The 22,887-nt window shown below is 36.5% G+C and overlaps 1 protein-coding gene across 4 annotated transcripts in view; it reads left to right on the top strand.

The window, feature by feature from the left end:
- The first annotated feature begins 2,949 nt into the window (after positions 1-2,949).
- LOC5580046 (protein daughterless) overlaps positions 2,950-22,887 on the top strand; it is a 168,368-nt gene continuing 148,430 nt past the window's right edge. For 3 of the 4 annotated variants that reach the window (XM_021847188.1, XM_021847187.1, XM_021847185.1), the window contains exon 1: positions 2,950-3,518. In XM_021847188.1, coding sequence (XP_021702880.1) covers positions 3,437-3,518 — 82 coding nt within the window. In that variant the 5' untranslated portion in view covers positions 2,950-3,436. The remainder of the gene's footprint in view (positions 3,519-22,887) is intronic. The other variant, XM_021847189.1, reaches the window with a different exon arrangement.

The following is a 22,887-nucleotide window of genomic DNA, read 5'->3' as shown; positions in this document are numbered from 1 at the left end:
CAGACGAAGCAGATGAGCCCTAGTAGCGAGGAAGAACGAAAGCAGATGCAGAAAGCTTCTGGCGTGTTGCACGCGCCCGGACATCAGTTTTGCCGTGAATGCAGCCAGCCAGTTGAACAGAGATCCAGGCAAACCGTACTGGACGGTAGCGAAGCGTATTTTGTAGATACCGCAAGGAATGAAGGAGATGAATTTTTTTTGCGGGAAACAAGGAGATGAAAGTTTGACTTTTGCGTTGTGGTGTGTCCACTTCTGCCCAACACCCAAGAAACTATCTGGTCGCAAGCGCTAGCGCAAGCGCACTAGCGCTTGATCAGGCCGATCCGACATTGAAGTACACCGTATGCTTTTAAAGAGAATATTTTCTGGCAACGGATTGTTGCATGCTGAGAAGCTGGTTTAACGAGTAGATAATAATGAAATAAGAGCGTCCAACTCGTTGGCAATAACTTTGTAAAGCACATTGTTGTGTTTGCCTAGTCGCTTCGACGATAAAAAAATATGCTGTTGAAATAACTCAACAGTGAGGCTTCCGTTCGCATACCACAGGCTACTGACTGATAGAGCTATTAAAAATCTAATTCGCTCATAGCGCTACTTATACAGTTTTTACCCATACATATTTCCACTGTAGGATGTGTGATGTACCTGCTCTCCAACATTTCTACCAACAAATTTCTTACTGTCCTCTGAGCTTATCCTGGAAACGAATCCCTCCTAGCTTCGAGTTTCTCCTGGTCAACCGTACCGTGCCTCTAGGTCCTCGTAGTCAAGCTTCCAGCATTACCGAGTTCGTCCATCGATCAGTTAGCATTCGCATCTGTCCAGACTCGTTCTCATCATCTTGGCCTTCGATACTTAGTACCTCATCCAACCCACCTCCGCGTCCAGGCTCTACATCCTCATCGAGGAACTGCTCAGTCCAGGTTCCGCTTTGTTATGGTCCCTTATAGAAATGACCTTAGCATTGCATCCAGGCGTCCTTTACTCAAGATTATCGTTTTCAAGTCTGGGTATACAAATTTACATTGCAATTCGTTCATAGCGCTACCTCTACAATTTTTATCCACAGACATCTCCACTGCAGCATGTGTGATGTACGTACTCTCCAACAGATGCAACGGACTGTTGCGATGATGATGTGCCGATTTATACGATGCGAAGGGTTCTCAGAGGCACGAGCTTCAAGCAACGGATTGTTGCGTACAGTGGATCTGTACTGATGAACGGATGAGATGCGTTGCGACTGTTGTTCACCTCGAAGGCAATAACTATGAGCGAAGTGTGTTATGAAGTTGCTCCGACGATGACAATATAGCAAACGTAGTGCTGAACAAACTGGTGGGGTAGACGATGACGGAATGCTATCGCCAATATGGGTGTTCTGCTTGTGGTCGAAGATGATAGCTTGTAGACGGTTTACTGATGGTTCACGTCAGCCGGACATGGTGGATCGAACTCGGCCGTCACACGCGAAATAGCACTGCCCGCATTAACTTTGTGACTTCGCAATGTACCACTACTACTTCACTAGGTGCTAGTAACGTACTAGCATACTGTACACAGCGCCAAACCGCGGAACGATTTGGTAAGTAATCAATTACAATTGTGCTCGCATAGAATTTGCTAGTAGTATAGTGGTGCATGAAATATTGTTTGAACTGTTATACACAGGTTATCATAGATGTTTCTAGAGCAGCCATCAAATAAATGGACCAATGCACAAGTTCACTAATTTGACGTTTGAGCGGTGCCGAATTCACTGGTTACCATAGCCACATAAATAACACGGCACCGCTAAAACGTCAAATAATGAACTCGTGCATAGGTCCATAGAACAATCCTAATGAAGATAAACAATAACGTTGGAGAGCTTTCTAGAATGATCGATAGGTAAGTTAATTTCTTTCTGCTTTCAAAATTATGTTTGAAATAACTGTTTTTTGTTTCATTTCAGATGTGTCTACAGCAGCTTTCAAATGAATAGAACTAATTAATATAAACAATAACGTTGAAGAATCTTGTAGAATGACGAAATAGTATACAGTGTTGCTTGTTTTGTGGATTTGAGTGTTTGCGACCGGCAATATCAGGTATACTGCGTACACTGGTGTAGTTTCGTGATGAAGTACCCTGTTGGCTTGCTACTGACCTGAACATGAACGTTTTGGTGACGTTTATATGATAATAAATCCTTGTAAAACACCCCAATGCAAAAGACGATCCGATAGGGAATCAATTACAATTGTGCTCGCATGGAATTTGCTAGTAGTATAGTGGTGCATGAAATATTGTTTAAATTGTTATACACAGGTTATCATAGATGTTTCTAGAGCAGCCATCAAATGAATAGATCAATGCTTATGAAGATAAACAATAACGTTGGAGAACTTTGTAGAATGATCACTTACTATTCAGTGAATTTCTTTCTTTTTTCAATATTATTTTGAAATTACTGTTTTTTATTTAATTTCAGATGAGTCTACAGCAGCTTTCAAATGATAAACAATGCTAATGAAGATTAACAATAACGTTGAAGAATCTTGTAGAATGAAGGAATAATATACAGTGTTGTTTGTTTTGTGGATTTGAGTGTTTGTGACCGGCAATATGAGGTATACTGCGTACACTGGTGTAGTTTCGGGATGAAGAACCTTGTTGGCTTGCTACTGACCTGAACATGAACGTTTTGGTGACGATTTCAGTGAAAAAAGTAAAAGTTTATATGAAAAAAGGCAAGAATCAAAAGCTCGGTATCTATCCTTTTAAAACACCCTAATGCAAAAGCCGTGTATACCCGCCTTCCGTTTTTGCGCAAGAAAATTATTAGCCTCGTTTTTCACCCTCAAGTTAAAACGGTGCTCGCGAGAGCGAGAGGAAAGAGTCTCGCGCGACGCGACAGACAGAGACCGAGCTCATGTGGTACCTTCTCGCCAACCCGAGAGCACAGACCGAGTTCAGTTATCGTTTCGCTCGCGCACCGTGCTGATGTGTTCTCACGTTAGCTCCCGTGTCGTGCTCGTGGATAATCATCATTGTTGCCCTTTTTCCTTTCTTCGGTAGCCTACTGTATACGGGTTCCGTTTTTTTGAATGGTGTTGTAGCAGAGAGACTCTTCGTACTTTAGTGTGATAGTGTGTGTCGGTGCTCCATTGAGAGGCAGTGAAAGAACATCAGCGAATCATTCATCGCGCACGCACACACTGCAAACCGAAACAATACCTTGTGCAGTGCGCTCTGTGCTTTTTACGGATTTGGGGGTAGGCAGCAAGCGAGAGTGCTTGTGTTTGAGTGCGCTTTGCGGGCGAGCACTCGCTCTGTGTTTTTGTGTGTTGGTGCTCCCAGAGAGAAGAGTGATCAGAAGAACATCATCATCATCATCATCATAATCATCACACAAGGAACGAATCGCGGGGAGTAGCAGAGAGATATCAAAATGGCTACTAGCGATGATGAACATTACCATCTCTACGAAGTGTTTCAAAATTGTTTCAACAAAATCGCAAACAAACAGCCTGGTAAGTTTCGGAGCGGATCCGGAAGTGCTAGACGCTTCCTGGGGTGATAAAAGTGAAGTTTGAAGGGTGGTGTGAAAGTGGCAAAACTGCGAGTGCGTGTTGTTCCCCGTCGAGGAGTAATAGGCCTGGAAGTTGGAGATCTTTTTTTTTTGTCATCCATATTTTCAATGATTTTCGTTCGGTGCGTTGGTGTTAGTGTGGCGCGTTCGGTCTCGGAAAGGTTTCGTAGAGGGTGGCGGAAGGGGGTGTTTTAAAGGCTTCGCTGTGTTGACGTCGTCGTCGTCTCTTCGCTTCGCATTGGCATTGGCCGTCGGGGACTACTACAAGTAGCGTTATTATTATTGTTCGCGCGGCGACGGACAGAGCTCGAAAAGCCCTTTTTGAATGTTTGCGTGCATTTGACGATCTGCTGGCGATGGTTTTCGCTAGAGTGGTGCGGAATGGCTTCATCTGAAATTTTTGCTGCTAATTTATGTGTAAGGTAACAGGAATTTATATTCTGGCAATGCAATTGGGAGGAAGAGTTACACAAGTAAATATTCATGAGTAGACATTGAAGGAACCTTCGACTCATGCAAATATTCTTTGGGAAGTTTTTTGAGGTGACCATCATAGTAACCATGTTTTCCGATATCGAGTGTGAGTCGATATCGAATAATGGAACACCAAATCGAGACATAGTAGTCGGGCTCAGTATAAGTACCACTTCTATTACTGCATTTGATCCCTTGATACTGCAAAAGGCACCCAAGGTTGACAGATAGGCACGACATTATAGATCTTGCTCTATTACCTTATGCACCAGAAAACATTGGGCAACTGCAAGGAACATGGAGGTCTTGATTTCATCTTTGCTGTAGTTTCAAACAAAAGTTTAGTCTTTTATTGACCTTTATCTTTTACCGTTACTTGGGAGTACAACCAAAGTTCTATATCTCAATATCTGATTATAAAACCAAAGTAAAGCTTGGATTTCATGAGTATCTCGATGATACCTTGAAACCACAGCTACACTTATTTTGTGGTCTATAATCCGAGGTACACTACAATATCGGGTTATAGAGAGTTCAACCCTCTGTAAAATTGTTCGATTTGGTAAAAAACATGTTTGTAATTTAAAATTTTTGAATTTTACAATTTGTCTTTTATGAAATATTTTGATTAAATAATTTCTCGTTTGCTTGGGTCAAGCTCTCTCTATTTTTGAGTTCAATAAACGCTTATGTTAAAGTGTGTAAAATTGTGTTCAGAAAAACATCTCAAGTGTGTCCATTCCAAAACTATTTCAGGAACTCGCTAATATTTTCACTTTAGATTTGTAGAGAGTTGACTGTAGTGCCCTAATTGTTTGAGCAAAAAAAAAAACAGTTTTCCATAGCACAACCAGGATTGTAATTACTATCACGGCTTATCAGGCGATTGGTAATTGGAAAAAACCTGAAGTTCATAGAGTGTCAATTTGGACAAAATGAGATGCAACATTACGAAAACTAATGGAATTGTTCTGGTGGGCTTCGATCCCGCATGACTTTCCAGTACGCTAGGCAGGGCACGTTACCCAAATACACTCCAGAACGTGTTCTGCAGCGTCGTCAGCCAACCTGAAATCAAAGTCCTTCACGATCCCACAGTTTTTCATTGTTTGAATAACTAGAAGAGTAGCTCTTTTGAAGTACACTGGAAAAATAGACAGGCGAAAATATTATAATATATAGAAACTTAGTTTGTTTTCTGGATCTTATACAATTTGTGTGGATTAGGAAACAACTGACAAACTTCAGATCAGCTTTGAAAGCTTTTATATGTTTTGTTACTTTACGCATATCTGGCCGTTAAATAAAAACAGTTAGTTCTATAAACTTTCGAAATTATCGCAAAAATATTTCAAATTTGTTGAACTTAACTTAAATTTATGAACTCAATAATCTTTTACAATGTGAATACAAATCTGTTTCGATCTAACTTAAATAAGTGATATTATTCGATAATATCATAAAAAATCTCTCTTCCTCCAAATTTGTAAAAAAGAACCAAATTGCTCTTCTAAAGGCAAAAAAATATAATTTCTCCATCAATGCTATGTTAATATAACATAACTTAAAGGACTGGGCTATAAAATTACGTTCTATAACGTAAGTCATCTACAGTGTTGGACAAAACATTGGTTTTTTTCAATTTTTCATACAAATTAATCAACTTTTAGAAGCCGTGGACTGATTTCAATGACATTTTCATAGCTCTTTTAGATAACTTGAGCTTTAATCAATAGTATAAGTATGTTTTCTTTCATAATTTTTTTCACAAAGGATTAGATTAAGACAAAATAAAAAATTTGAAAAATACTCTATTACGTAGATCTCTTAGGTTTTGAGGCCATTCGTTTATTTTTTTTACCAGAAACATTCCTAGTCGAATCGTTATTATTTTCAAACTAACAAAGTGAAATATTTTAAACTATGTGTTTAAGTTCAAATACTGTCTGAAATACTGTGTAAATATCATTCAAATTGATTGCTAAATAACAGATCTATCCTTCCGAAGTTGATCATTTTGTATAGAATAGCAAAAAAGTTAAGTTATAAATGTTTTGTCCAATACTGTGTATAGAGCATATAATGCAGATAACATGAGCTTTTCAACGAATTACTAAAGACAAACATTTCAAATACTTACACGTAAATTAGCAGCTAAAATTTCATGATACAGAGCAACTTCGAAGCACCCTAACGCGGTAGCTATCCGCCCAAGCGAATGTGTTCGGCCATTCTTTGGGCCGTACAGTAATGTTCCATGCGCGCGTACACAAATGTGAACACTAACTAAGTTACGGTGGTGGTGGAAATATCTTTGTGTTGCGGTGGTGTCAGTGCTTTTGGCGAGGAAATGAAACCCCCAAGCGAAACAACACGAAGCCAAAGAAAAAGCCTTTATGTCAAAACCTTCTATAAATATTATGATGAAGGCGCACTCCGCCAACCAACTCTACGATAATGGAACACTGTTCGAAGAAATAAGGGACTGATGGACACATTGGCGGAGAATGATGATCGGAAAATGACCACAAATGCTAAAATGAATGGATTGGCTGAATAAGATATGGTCAGAAGATTTTCCAGTGAATGGATTGTGACGATGTGTGAACAAGAATCGAGAAGAACAAGGTTGCCGGAGCGATGCGCGAGATGGGATTATGGCAAGCGTACGAACGACGTGGATCATCATCGATTGGTATCAAAAGAAGAGGCTCCCTATCACAGATAAGCAAAACCCTATTTCTATATATGATTATACTTTTTTTCTAGCTTTGGACGGGTGGGGTCTGGGGTGGTAATCAGCCAATTTTGAGTTGCTTTCTTTCTTTCTGGAGCGCTCTCTGCTCTGTAACTCGTTTTCCAGTGCCCTCGAGCATTTGGGTACGCAACAAGCATTTCACCGACTACGTAACATCAAAGCATAATTAGGGAACCTTTAACTTGTTTCTTAACATTCTTAGGGGTTGATTGTTGCAATCACGTTAGGCGATGTGGGAAAATTTTTCAACAAATTTGGAATTAACTTGGGATTTTTGGCAGTGCACAATTTTTCCGTGTATTGGAAGTTAAACATTTCTATATGTCGAGTTTCAAATTTGAATGGTTTATATGTCGGATTGACAATGTTTTACTGATAATAATGAACCATGTACCGTAATCCGAGGTAACATTGATCGGAATGACTTTTCTTTTGGAACATTTCTAAAGTATGCATGTTGCTTCTCTCTCTTATATTCCTGAGCTAATAAAAATTAAGGTTTTGCGAAAATCATTTCTATTATTAAGGATAACGCTACCGAAGGTTCATGTTTTACCTGTTTATGTGTTTTACATGAGTTCTAGGGAAGCAAAGAAAATGTGATTGTTACTGAAAATAGCATCACCGAAAACGATTCCGTTGTCAAAACTTTCATAAGCTTGATCAATTAGGCAACATTGATTAATCGGAGATGTTCATCGGGAAAATCATTTGGAACGAACACCTTCAAGCTCAAAATCTAAAAAACACCATAAATTGTAGAGGGATGTTATGGTTCATGATATCGCTTTTAAGCATCTGTAATTTTGGTCTAATAACTTCCAAATTTGAATATTTTAATAGCTTTCAGAAATAGTCTACTTTGCTACAGTATACTTCTCTGAAATGTTTCACTTTTCGCATTGGTTAGCAATGCTTAGAAATATTTTATGATTTTTTTCCTCTTACTATCAAGGATTGAATTTTTATCTGACTCGAAGTTTTAAATCAGGGCTTCAAAACTTTTTGCAGAAAGTTGAAGCACTATATTAAATTTAAAATTGTCTTTGATTACTGAATAATATATGAAAACATCCATATTATCGAAAAGAATCTTCTACCTATACGAGTTCTTAAGTGTCATTAGTTTTCTGATCGACTAAGAATTAAATAAGTAAGGTGAGATACACTTATTTGCTTTAGCGAACTTTTATTTTTTATGAAGATAAAATAATCGAAAAGTTAAGAATTAAAATCATTCCAATTAGAGTAGTAAGATAGCTTTTAAAACAAACCGCTGTCGAATTCGGTGAAAAGTGCAAAGAATAGAAACCATCCTATTAGCACAATCGAGGGGGTTAGAAGCAAAGTGACAAAAACCTAGTTTAGAGGAAATCGACTTGAAAAAAAATAACAAGCCAAATTACATTATTATTCCTATATGACGGATGACTCGCCTAAAAACACCGTTGCAAAATTTAAAAACGGTAGAAATTTTCAACATATTTAACTTAAAAATCGACCAAAATATAAACCTTTTGTGTTTGGGTCCCTCAATTAAAAATCGGTAACATTTTGAAAATAAAAAAGCGGGAATTTTAAAATGGATAATGGTGGCCACCCTGTCAATGTTAGTCTATATCAGCAGATTCAAAAAATCACTTAAAACATTTGCTTAAACATGCTTAAATCTTTCGAAAAACAAAAAATCGTATATAGTTACTAGTGGTATGAGCCAATATTTTTTTTAAATACAAATCTTGCAACATTTCCAAACGAAATATTGAAGAAATATAAAAAAAAAAGATCAATGTTACCTTGGAGTACGGTAGCTGGGTAGTTATTTTACTGAAATGAGGTTGTATTTCTGAATCCAATATGAACTTTCAGCATTGTTCAGAATGGCAGTGCGAAAAATGGCTTGTCTCCTCTTATGGTCTGCAGCGTGGATGGATAGCACACAGATATGGATCAAAGTTGGATTGAATAAAGAGTATCTCATCAAATAGAGTTGCAATTACGCAGAGCACATTTTACCTACGTGAACCATAAATCTATACAGAATTGCCAACAATGATAACTTAATATGCTTAATATTGAAAACCATATCACAGTTATGAATCAATGATAAGACGATTTCGAAAGAAATGCCAATTAAGCTATAAATAAGAGTGACGTCATGTTCCAATCTTGACAGGTTTCCTGCGAAACCCGTTCTGAATCACAGTTTCAACCCCAACCAGATTCAGGTTCGACCGAACTACAATTTGCTTGACGTTTGTTTGTTTATGCGTTGATCACCGATCCAGTTTCTGAAAACGAAAAACTATGAGTTGATTTGAAATGAGGTAATAATAATGATCCTCCTCTTCCATTTATACACAGCTGTGGGTTGGACAACGTTAGAAATTTTCATCGAAATTTGCACTTTTTCGTAAATAACTGCGAATTTTGAGGTGTATTCCCGATAAAAAGTATATTTCGCACTGCCTGAAGGTAATTTTGTTTTGTACAGCGTCACCATGATTTTCAATCATATTCTGTTCTTAAAAAAATACCTTTAGTTGATTCATAACTGTGAGGTAACTGCATTAAAGCAGTGCCCGAGCAGAAGTCTGACCATCAAATCGAGATATGTTTTGATTGACATAAGCGATAAAAGATTTGAAGATAATATCGAAATTTTATTCCTGGAACTTCTGAGCCATAGCAAAATTTGATGTTTGTAGATCTAATAACTAGCTCGTTGATATTGATTAGATGTTACAAAAGCTAAATGTGACATGCTAATGATATTCCAGAAGTAAATGTTAGATATCATTTTCAGATTTTCTATCTCTTATATCTGTCATGTTAATATCACTTTTAGATGTTCATATCAAAATTTGTCAATACCTGCTCGGGTGGTGCTCAGCATAATTGATTGCGGAGGCCACCTCAACGATTTCCAAACGTTGCACTGCCGCATGAAATGTAGGGTTTTATTAATCGGATGCAATGAGTAGCGAAAATTCTTCGTTCTTCAAACCTGAAGATGGGATCTGTCGGTCTTGAAGAACATCAATACAATCTAGAAAGTCAAGCAAATGGTTCGTCGAGGAACCATATGGATTTACTTCAATTTTAAATATTACTTGAACTAGGAAGAACAGCAAGGGCAAATAATACTATCAACATAAGACGAAATATAAGAAATAATGCTCTAACGTAACCTAGATAATATAAATAAGCTGGCGCTTCTTTTTTTGGTGTTACGTCCCAACTTGGACAGAGCCTGCTTCTCAGCTCAGTGTTCTTATGAGCACTTCCACAGTTATTTATTAAGAGCTTTCTTTGTCGATCGACCATTTTTTGCATGGAAATGTCTTATGGCAGATATGAAAACATCTATGCCCTGGGAAGTCGAGAAAATTTCTTCTACGAAAAGATCCTCGACCAGCGGGATTCGAACCCGCGACCCTTAGTTTGGTCTTGCTGAATAGCTGCGCGTTTAGCGCTGAGTATTTTAAGAAATTTAGCCTACAAACTTCCTTTTCAAAATCAACAAGGTTTGAGCAAATTGAGAGTCTTTAACTGACTTTACGCACAAAATTCGACTAAAAAATTTACAGTTTTCACAATTTAATTAGTTCAGAAATTCGAAAAGAAGAATCATAAAGTCAAATTCAAATTTGTATCAACCTTTGCATGATTTTATATAAATGATTAGTCTTTATATGCAATTACATTGAAATGACAATTTATTTGTTGAAGTGTTTCAATTTCAAAATCCAAAAAGAGTTAGAAAAATAGCCTAATTATTTGATTTTTTTATAAGATAATTTGAACAACACATCGCACGATTGTTTTCTGAGGGTTAGTAAGGTAAACTTTAAAATGATGAATTCTTGGCAGCGTTTGTAAGAATTCATAGCGTGCAATGTCTTTGCCAACATTTGCTACTAAATCTCCGTGATCGTGGTCTTAGTGTTTCATAAATAATTGGCTAACGATTGTCGATCGAATTAAGCCATTTCCATATCGTCCTGATGAATAAACGGTCTTGTAGTCCATCAAAGGCGCAAAGCTCAGAGGCCGCCTATTCATACTAGAACCAAAACCAACCCAAACAACAAACCATTCCGCGTAGCGAAAATTCGACTCTCTAGCTGTTGGTGTTGCTTTTGTTGCCAGTAGTACCTACTGGTCTAGTCAAGCTAGTGAGCTAGTCACACTGTGTCACATTCTTTCTATGACGAAAGGTGCCTTTGATTGTGGTCGTGGCTGGTCCGCTCTCCCGCTCTATCGTCTCCGTTACACAATGATTGTTGTTGTTCGCAGAGCTACTGCTTGATTCACCCGCACGCACGCACGACAACCAAGAAGACGCGAGACGTCGTTAATCTGGCAGTAGTCGATACAACAGTGCAAGCGGTACATGAAAGAAGGGTCTACCTTAGCGGTAGATCTTATGTTTAGAAATATTGAATTGTTAACGACATATTAAAAAAACTTGATAATGATACTTTTATCAATCGTTTATTTAATTTTGTATTGGATCAGAATCAGTCAAACAAAACTAAGATGAGCAAAGTTAAATTTAAAACTATTTACGATAATTTTTAGCCAAACTTCGTTCAATTTTACATTGCTCAAATTTGCCTAGGTTGGCCGTGTTCTTTCAGAGTTTATTTTAATCAACGTGAATTGAACTCATAATCTTCGCATGCGATATCAGATGGAAAAACTTCAAGATCATAACCCGTTGGCACGCATTTCAAGTTGTTTGTAACTCAATTTCTTCTGTGAACAGAATCCCACTAATCACTAATAGAATGTAAATTACCTCTTATTCTTACATTTTTGCTAGTCCCGGCCGAACGAAAGTTCGTTTCTGACTTACTCTCACTGTACTTTACTTTAATATTTCTGAAATTTTATGCATACTTTAAGACAGGCCTGCCCAACCTTTTTGAATCGCTGGCCAAATCTTAGATATAATATTGTGTGACATGCCAATTTTTACAAGTGCAGCATTTTTTAGTTTGATCAAATGAAAGTGATAAAAATTTCTTTTGGGGAGATTGAAAACAGATATTTGCTACTCTGGTATCTTGCCGAAGATTTCAAGAAAACTGTGCTCAGGATTTCGGCAGAATCTAGCTTCCGATTCTTTTGAAAATGCTGGCCTAAACTACAAGGTCGCCCACGATTTTATTAAACTAATTTTTCGTATTCTTAAAAAACTAACAGTATTTTGTCAGACTCACATGTAGTATTATTTGAATGTTCTGCTTAGATCTTTTTAGAATGAATTATTGATAGGGTTCCATCAGAGTGCTCAGATTCTGCGTGCAGTTCCTCAAAGTTGTATGACATCCTTTCCCAGGATTATTTCCTCGGTTCCTGGTTTTGTCACAATCCCAACATTTTGTAAAAGTCCTGCACAAGTTTCCGTGAAATTTAAGTGTGGATCTTGTCTACATTTTTTTAAACTGTTCATCTGCTTCTAGATCTGTCCAATATTTGTTATCATTGTCTTTTTCAGGTATTAAATTCATGCTCAGTAATCTGTTAGAATCAACATTATTGTTCAGTGAGATTGTTTTTGGTCCTTTAATTTTGTTGACAACATTTGTTTGAACTTGATATAATTTCAATTTTGTCTATTAATAGTAAAGAAAGTTATTCGAGAGATTTCTTTAATAGGATGTCGACTAAATTCTGAAAATCAAATTTCCTGACTTTTCCTGACTTTTCTGTCGACTTCCAGAACAATTCCAGGTCGTTTTATTAGGTTAATAGAACGAAAGCTAAATATATGTTACTATTTACTACTCTACTAGGCTACTAGTACAACATAAAATACGAATTATTCTATTTGAATTATTGCCTTCCAAGATAACATTACCTTACCATGATTGCATTAATCTATTTCGTTCCTGTAATCTGAATTTCATGAGGTTTTCTGGCAAAGGATTTGGCTTGATGGATTTCTGAAAATATCCCAGGCAAATCCTTGGTGCGAACTTTACAAGAGTCCTGGGTTCATGGCGATATACTTGACAAATTTCTAACACATTTTTTGAAAAGTGGCTGAAAAGTTTACTGAACCAGAGAGATTTTTGGTAAGTTCTTTGATAGCTTGGTAGATTTGTCATATACAAATCTTCAGCAAGGGATGGAAAAAATACAAGAAGCACCGGATACGCACACTATTAGGTCTCAAGCCCACCAAAGCTAAATTCGCTCCTAAAACTAGGAGGGTAAATATCTGTTGGAACTGTGGTGAGAAAGTTGGCGAATATTGTGGAGATCTTGGTGGATTTTTCTTTTGAGATCCTTGGCAGACTTAGGTTCATGAAGAATCTCTGTCGGAGGATTCCTAGAGATACGCATACAGAAACCTTCTTTGATAATGATATTAGTCCTTGAGGGACTTCATCATAGTTCTTCTGAAGTTCCCTACGATATATTGTGTGGATTTCTTTGAACTTTCGCACATCTACCCAAACGCCTACAGTTCAGAGTTGCTTGCTGTCACTATCAACGCTTGAAATTTGCTGATTTGCACAGGCCCACTGCGATACAATTCGGATCATTTATCACATCAACATCATGCTGTCTACTCCATCACCAGTGCATTGAAGGCGATAGACTATGGATGTCATTGATGGGTTAAGTTTAGTCTTAAATTAAGCAAATAAAATGACAATTTATCAGTACAATATTCTTGATAGTGCTACAAAAAGGTTGAAACTGTGTGTTGGTCACTGAAAAACATTAATAGCGTGGATAATTACCACTTGATCACTTATTCTGCGGTGATTATGATCTAGAATCAGAATTGCTTAATATCAATCACATCAGCTGATGGCTGATGATCTAAAACTATCAATATCACTTGCGAGCTATCAATATCATTTAGATTTGACTACCAACAGCAGTGACATGACATCGCACTCTAGATCATAATCACTGTAGAATGAGTGATCACGTGGTAATTATCCATGCTATTAATGTCTTTCAGTTACCAACACATAGTTTCAATCTACTGTCAGTACTGTCGAAAATATTGTAATGATAAATTGTAATTTTATTTGCTTTATTTAAGGCTAAACTTAGACCATCAGTGATATCCATAGTCTATCGCCATCAATGCACTGGTGATGGTGTAGGCAGCATGATGTTGATGTGATATAGATTGATCCGAATTGTATCGCAGACGGCCATTACAAATCAGCAAATTTTAAGCATTGATAGTGACAGCGAGCAACTCTGTCTAGAATGCGATGTCGCATCACTGCTGTTGGTTGTCAGATCAAACTGATATTGATAGTTTGCAAATGATATTGATAATTTTAGTACATCAGCCATCAACTGATAAGACTGATATTGAGCAACTCTGCTACAGTATATTTTTCGTATCCTTAGTGAATTCTCAACAAGTGTTGCATGCCTTTTCATTCGGACATATAATATATCACATTTTGGGGCCGAAGAAGCCAGAGTAAAGTCTTTTAAGGCCGCACGGCACGTCATTATAACCACCCAATTGAAGAAGCAATTCTCAAGTTTCACTCTATTAATCTATGTGAAAAATTTATCACATAGCTCTACACATGTAGTGCACAACCTATTAAATTTTCGGTTCACTAAAATTCGAGATTTGCTTTTGTGAAGTTTTGGTGAAAATTTCCCTGAGTGAGACAAAAGATAGGGAAAATAACACGGATTCCCGTGTCACCTTAAATTATTGAATATTGCTTCGGATAACTTTGCAAAGTTTTTCAAATGCATAATTGTTCAATGAAACAAACATTGTTACAACATTTATTAGAATCATATTGAAAAAACAATTTATTATTGGGGTAGAGTTTTGGGTATTTTTACCATTTCCGTAAGTGAAATTCTCTGACATTCCTTGACTTTTCATGTTTTTTTTCATGTAGTCGACAACCATGTTTTACTTAATCCTCATTGAAATAATCAATTTTTCGAAAATGAAACGTTTGAATAATCGAAAAAAAATCAAGCAAATTTAGAAGGATATTCAAAAATTAAGGGGTCAGATATAAGGGGCCTTCGAGCTTTTTGGGGCTGCACAAAATGGAGCCGCGGGCCGGATGCGGTCCTTCGTTTTGTAATTTCGAAAATTCAATTTTATAAAAGTCAAAATGGAGTTGAATCAGAGTAAAACTCGAAGAGTTTTTGTCTGTCAAACACGCAAGATTGATAAAATAAGTTTGTTTACTCTTTTGAATTACGGCTGTTTGAATTCATTTTAGAAAATTATTTATAAATGTTTTTTTTTCTTGTAAATACTTTTTTTACATATGTGTGTCCCATTAATTGAAAAATCGAGAAAATTATTTCAAAGAAAATATCGTGAACTGTAACAGAAATCGAATCCCCAAGACCCAGTATTGATAATCAGATTGACATAAGTGGGATTTATGCAATAATTTCTTCAGATCAAATCATTTCAGTCCTCCAGCTACCTGTATGCGCCGTTTTCACTTGTCAAGCTAGATAATACCGAGGCAGTGACGGACAACGACGACAGAAAGTCATCATTTGACTCACACATTGGACTTGACTTGCGTTTTGGCCCTTACCGTATACCCTCTATAGAGTCGTCTATCATCATACCATCATTGATGTCATCGTTTTAATCATCATCATCATCACCATCACCATCACCCTCGCACACAACGGGCAAGCGAGCACAAGTTGAAAGCAATCGGAGCACCAGGGAGCAAAAGGGAAAACCTTCGAAACTCTCCCGTTCGTCGCCCCGCGCCTTGCTCGTAGCCTAGCGTCTACGCCTAGCGCCTCAACTAAGGTATAGAGGGAAAGATCGAAAACTTTGTCCAACTCCCCTTCTCTAGCTCCGGTGGTAGTTGTTCGGTTCGGTGTTTCTACGGTATTGGCGAAGGGTAGGTACCTACCACCGATAAACTGGACCCGAACGACCGAGACAGGAGGAAAAATAATGCTTCCTTTGAAACTAAATTGTAACTTGTTCGCTTCACTTTTTGATTTCCCAATCATATCGAGGGATAGAGCGAAATAAGGGACGGAAAGAGAGAGAGCGGAACAGATACACAGACGTAGCACGGTGTATTTAAATCCGTTATGAACGAAAAAATGGCTTTGAAATCTGCATTTATCAGTCGAAAGAATAGTGACACGAAGCTAGATCTGGCCAGAAGATCGTAGGGCCTTCGTGTTGCTTCAATGGATGAAGCAGACGTTTCTGTAGACACTTCTTGAGATAGATCACCCCGTTTACAGTTCCGGTACAGATCGCTTGCCAGATCATGTATTTCTTGGTATACTTTGAAAGTTTCTGCTATCTTACTTCCTCCGGAATGCCAAATTTTTGGTGGGCGGTAAAGAACAGTAGCCCTGGAAGCTGCCGATAATCCGCCTTGACGTAAGTCTCATCATTCATGATGAGACGATAAGGCTTCGTCAGCATCTAAATGTACAGTTTCCGGACCCTTGACTTTCCCGACGTATTTTGTTGTTCATCGCGATTTAGAGTCTTATGCACTTTGGACGTATTCTGTCTCTCCTGGTCCTTGGCTATGAGGACGAAAGATTTGGACAGATTAAACTTTTTGGCCATATCCCTGACCGCAGCATTGGGATTCCGCTTATACGCTTTCACGATACGCGATCCTGATTCTGTTCATTGATAGAACTTCCATGCTGACAGCATTTCTCCTTCCATTTGTTACCCAAATTTTCGTAGCAAACGTTTAATCACACGACTCACCGCTGACTGCACGGTTTCGAGTTGTTTTCCGATGTTCTGATGAGAGAGTTGAGGATTAAAATATTCAATGGATCATTTTCTACAGCGTTTTTTCCGTGATGAAATGTAATGATCGTTTAGAAATAAAGTATGTTCGTAGAAAATGAATTGAAATAACTATTCAGACATTGTAGAATTCGTTTTCAATTGGTTTCGAAGCACGATCAAAGCAAGTGAATAAAACATCGCATTTGTATCGGTCCATGATCTGAAATGATTCGCAAGTTGTTACAAGCTTGATAAATACTGGCATGATGAACAATTCCCGAACATCTAATAGTAATAGTTTCCCCGGGTTTGGAGCTTGTTAAGATGGGTTTTATCATGCACGGTTAGCCCAGTTAGCAGTAGACGATAAACAGACTCTCATGATTTGTAGCGGATCATGATTGTTACAAAGAGCGATAAGTAAGAGATATTCTCATTTTTCTCAAAATCCAACCCCTGTAACTATTACTTTCATTTTTCTCGATGCAACATTTTAAAAATCATGGGGAGGATGCAAGGATACTATCCAATTATGTACCCCATCTTTTGGATGAAGTGTACAGGGAATTTATGATGTATTTTTAGTGTTCAAAATGGTGTCAGTCACACCGTGCATAGGCAAATACACACAGGCTCCCGTGCAAATGCATACATTTCAGTATGCGCTTATGCGATTTTGATCTTCTGGCTTCTTTGCATGCATTTCGGACGTACATTTCTGGGATGCAGTGCCTACCTATGATGTTTTCTACAGTCCACTTTTTGGTGTCTTTTTTCTACTTCTACTAGCTTCTACTGCTTCCAAGTAGCACCGTAGATTAAGTTTTTATTTCTCTGCCTTAGATCCTAATCTGAATGTTGTTTCATCTCCGACACCATTGGCCATGTGCAATTGTTTCTGCACGTTGAAGTTTGTGGCTCGGATAGAAACTGGAAGTGAGACCGAGAGTAATCAGCGTTTGGAGTTGTTATGGGGCTGGGGGTGGGCTCCTGTGGAGGGTTGGCCTTCTCTCTTCTTGTGGTGACGGCATGGCTTGGAACGGCACTAGAAGAGTCAGAGACTGGGAACACGAGCGGGAGAGAGTGTGGATGTTGTAGATTAGGTCTTGTGGGCTTGTTTGGAATTATGTCATAAACATTGGTCTCCAGCAGTAGGATTATGTTTTAATTTAATAGACTCCGGCACAGGGAGATAGATACACATCAGAGGTTAGAGAGCAACGTGTTCACTTAGCCTAAATTGAGTCATTCGAATGTGGATTCAATGTTGCAATTTTTGTTGTTGTGTGGTGTACTGCTGCTGACTGGCTTAGGTTTTATATTCCTATGTATGAGGCTGTTTGTGCAGCTGCTGTCGACTCAAAATCTTTACCTAGATTGAATTTGAATCTGGGAGCTGGTGGGGATACGTTTAGTTAAAATATGCTGGATGTTTTATTCCGAGCGTATGGTAATTTGGACATAAAACTTAAGAGATACAGCAAATGACATGCACACCTTAGCCGAGTGTTTTGATTCTTGGTTCGATACAGATTCTATTTTGTTTTTCGTACTGAATGACTTAGTACAGAATACAGTATCAGCTGGCGAACTTGATGTTTTTGATTGGGCAATCGCTAACTGCGATGAATAGTGCCTATCTACTAATAGATCGATTTTTACAATATGTAAATATCTATGAAGACAGTGGAATTCAGTTGACATGACAATTACACCGATTGTCAGAAGAACTATATTCCCTTGTTTTTTTTTCAAAGGAAATTCCTTACCAATAGAAAGCGGATGAATGCTATTGAAAAGAGCTTTCTCATGAAATTGGAAAATGTCTTTCAGATGATTTTTGAAAATTTCCACCGGCTAAGTAGTATGTCTATGAGTCACTGAGTTAGGTCTGGGTAAGAATGACACCAACTTCATTTTTTCGATAATATTTATCAAACTAATTGGCCTAACTCTAACTCAACTTGTTTTCATAGGTTAGACTATAGATGTGTGAACTAAGTTGGACTATAGAACCAGCTCCATCGGACTTTCGTGGTACTGCCTCTTTGTTTTTACTCTACTTATTTTCTTATTCCTACAAACTGGCAGATATGAATTTCAAACTACAGCAATTTCAAATCATAACCTCAGATTGCAGATTATTCAAATAAAATTGGAGGTTTCGATTAGGAGAAAGTCTGAACAATTATTGGTCGTGGTTGGGTTAAGCAGCGAAATCTGGTCAGTAAATTGTAATCGACTGTCGAATTATATAATTGAGCTCCTCACAGAGTTTTCCGATGTGTTGCGTCAAGGTGTTTAACAGAAATTCCTCTACAAATTAATCTTGGAATTCCTATACATGTTCTTTTAGGAATCCATTTAAGTATTTCACATCTACCTACTTGATGAATAACATTTCTTGAATTTCAGCGACAAATTTGCAGCTTTTAATTAGCGAATTACTAGTAAGGAAAATAACAATAATTTATTGTATACTTCATATTCTATACATGCTGTAAATGCTTTAAAATGCTTTAAGAGAAAAATAACCATCATCGTTTTTCAAATTTTTAAAACCTTTTTTTTTTTTGCTCAAAATGAATGCAATCATCAAGAAAATCTATCACTGCAATAGAATTGCTATCTGGATTGCAGTGATAGATTTTTATGTGGGTTTCGTTGATTTTTAACGGAAAAACTGGTTTTTCATGTTTGATGATTGCTGATGATTGAATGATGGATTCTTGAGCCTTAAATTGTTGAACTTTAAAGTGAGAATACGTGTCTCCACTGATATTCGTTTAGATATTTCTCCTACGTCTCGTATGCTAATTTCTCTAGCAAGTCCTCCTACTTCAAACGTACTAATGGCATATTCAAGGATATATTCAGGATTTTTTAAAGTGTCCTTTATTCGTTCAAGAATTGCATGATTTTCAAATTCAACAATAAACTTTTTCAGGTAGCTTTTCTTGAATACCTCCAATAATTAAAACTGGAAAAATCGGGAATACTCCCAAAAGTTTTCCTATGAGTCATTCCAACGTTCTTCACGAATTCTTTTTGAAATTCATCGATTTCTGTTATTGAGATATCCTTCGAATACTTGATACAGTACTCCTGATAATTCTACTATTATTCTGCTATGAATCATTCGATGCATTCCCTTTATGATTCGTAATTAAATGCAACAAAAGATTTCTAAAAAAGAAGTTTTTCGGAATGAATATTATACGACTCACTCGCAAAAATGAATCGTCACTTAGTATCGATTCACTGAGTCATTAAATACATAAATAAATCATATATTTATACACATATTTGAAAATTTTAAACATGACTGGTGTACCGGACTATAATAAGACCAACTTGAACATGTTCTTCTGATATTTTTTTAATTTTAAAAACATCCAAAATTTGTAGTGCTGACTGGACATTGTCAAATGATTCATCAGAGTGTCCACTATCTGGAAAACCTAGAAAACCTGGAATTATCGGGGAATTTCAATCAATCTGGAAAAAACCTGGAAGTCTCAGAAAATTGCGGTAATAATACCACTGAATCTGGAATTGAAATTATGTATCTGAAATATTGTAAGTTCTTCTTTAGCATCATCAAATATACTGAAAAACAATCTAAAAAAATAGAAACGTCTGTTTCTTCATTTTGTAAGTTATGTTAAAGGACGTTCTTGTTTTCGTGATTTGTTGGCCAATCGAAAAAAAAAACTGCTCTTTCAGTAGTGGCAAATGATCGATTCTAAATAGAACCTTAAGAAGATAAGTTTCAAAATCAATTTATTTGAACATTTTGTGGAAATTGCTAAATATTCTCTTTTTCACAGATTACGCTCTGCTGATCACTAACGAAGAAATTGAATAGAATACACTTATTTTTTCATTTTTTATGTTTCATGTTGTTGAACTTTTTTCGTATAATCTATTTAATTTTAACAACACCCATTTTTTAATTGAAGGAGTTCATTTTTAGAGCTTTTTCGGGTATGTAGTTAAATATATTAACAAAAATTCCTTTTAAAACAATTAGTTAAAAAAATAAATAAAAATCAAAAGCTAAATGAAAATCACTTTGAAATTTGCTATTAAATATCATTTGTTATAATTTAACTATCTGTGTAAATGAATTTCTAGTCACCTAAAATTATCTTTTCGCTGATCATTTATGTATTTTTAAATACCGTCAAACGGGGTAATTTGCAACAATTTTCAACTACAAAGCTATATGGATGAAAAATTTGAGGATTCCGATGAGACAAAAACCATCTAGTATCCTAATCGCCACGTGAAGAAATTTTATCAGTATTTGGTTTTCTGGGATCAGGAGAGACGAAAAATATACATTTTTCATGCTACCCTTGATGTGGGGTAACATGCAACACACAGTGCTACTTGAAGTACACTATTGAAAACTTAACCTATATCGTGTTAGTATGGTCATATAATAATTTTCTGCAATAAAAGTATGACGATAGCGGACTTTGGGGCAAGTGTGCCATAGGGGCAAGTGTGCCACCCCTGCTTTTTATAAAAACTACAATATATATTTTTTCTTTGAGCTTAACAATATGTTCCTTCATAGTTCACAATATAATGATCAAAATATGAAGAACATTGCTCTATTTTACACGTATTTACATCGATTTTTGCAAAGACAACCAAATTTGAGTGGATTTTTATAAGATTTCGTTGTTTCTAAATAGCATGGTAAACGGTAAATTATTTCCAGATTTTTCTAACGTACTGTACATCGTGAAACTATTCAAATGTGTAAGTTATTGTGGCATTTGAACGAAAAAAGTATTTAGTTTAACATACAAAATCCAGTTTGGTTGAAATGTATAGTTATTGGGGCAAGTGTGCCACCTATTTGGTAAACAAAAATTGTTGAAGTGAAATTTATAAAAATGTAAACATCATCAACAAAATCATAATAATAAACTAAAATGAGGCACCGGTAGTGGTTTCTGAAGTATAGTAGGGGAATGACTAACATATTTGCCCCCAAAGTGATTTTATCTCAAAATATTCAATAATAACATGTTTTTCGGCTTATTAAGTACCGTTTTACATATCTCCATCAATATTTTACCGTTATTTAGTGCTGATCTAGTGTAATATTATAAATATTTGCCGTAATATAAGGGTACTACTTATATTGTATTGAATGGAGACAAAAATAACCATTTTAGTTATTCGAATGAGTAAAAGAGAGTTACGCATGTTTTGAACCTTGTTTTAAAGCAGCACCTTATTACGGTAAACTTTTTTTTTTTTTAAATTATCGATTAGCGTCTGCTTTTTAAGTAATATTAATAGGAAATAAAGAAAATGTCATTACAAGTAGAATTACATGCGACGTTCATTCGGTGGCCGTCTTGCCCCATATGGGTGGCACACTTGCCCCATAGTGTCGAAAAATAGGTTATGTTGGATGATATTTGAGAAGCTCCAAAACTAATACTTTTTGAAATATTTTCATTTCAAATGGCACAGTGGTTATGAAAAGATGTGAAACTATCATCATGAGGCTAAATTGGTGGATTTTATAAGCTTTGGGCAAAGTTAGAGAACAATTTGCTTAAGGTGGCACACTTGCCCCACATTCCGCTAATTAGAAACGGCTACTGTACTCTTACAAAACTAATCATTATTGATTGAATTATGAGTATTAAACCAATTTGATTGAAAACAGGGTGTCTACACGGGGATATTCTAGCATATTATAAGTCTTGAGAATAATTGGAAGACCATTAAAACGATTTGATGCAATTTTTCTACAAATACAATTATAATTTAGGATATGCTTCACATAACTTATTGTTTATACAAATTCAAATCCAAGCGACGTATCACATATCGATATGTATATTTTAAAATGGTCTCTATTGGTGTTCTAAAACAACTTTTAGCATACTTCATGCAGAAAGTCTCCAATGGCAGATCTGCAAGTTAGTTTTTGCACAGATTTTCAATTTTTTTCATTATTTTCATGAATAAAATAAATCTAAATCTAATAATAAAGCGATTCATGTAAATTTTTCAATATTTAGTACCAAACGTGTATTGAATTAATCGCGGTACAAAAATTTTGAAGTTACTGAACAAAGGAGAAGGTATCGACCGTGATTGTTTTAATTTTATTTTGTTTTATGGCTATAGCGGTCATGCGACTCAAAGCTAAAGGGAGTCTATAGAAGCAAATGATGGAAACGAATAGGTGCATAGGCGTCGCAAGGGAGCGACAAGATTGAAAATTTGTAATTAGGTGGTGAAAATTGAGCAAGCCATTTTAAAGTCAGTAAG

This window comes from Aedes aegypti, chromosome 2 (assembly GCF_002204515.2).
Source record: "Aedes aegypti strain LVP_AGWG chromosome 2, AaegL5.0 Primary Assembly, whole genome shotgun sequence".
Classification (NCBI taxonomy): Eukaryota; Metazoa; Arthropoda; class Insecta; order Diptera; family Culicidae; genus Aedes; species Aedes aegypti.
Note: the sequence above shows the minus strand (reverse complement) of the source record. Positions and strands in the feature narration are given on the sequence as shown.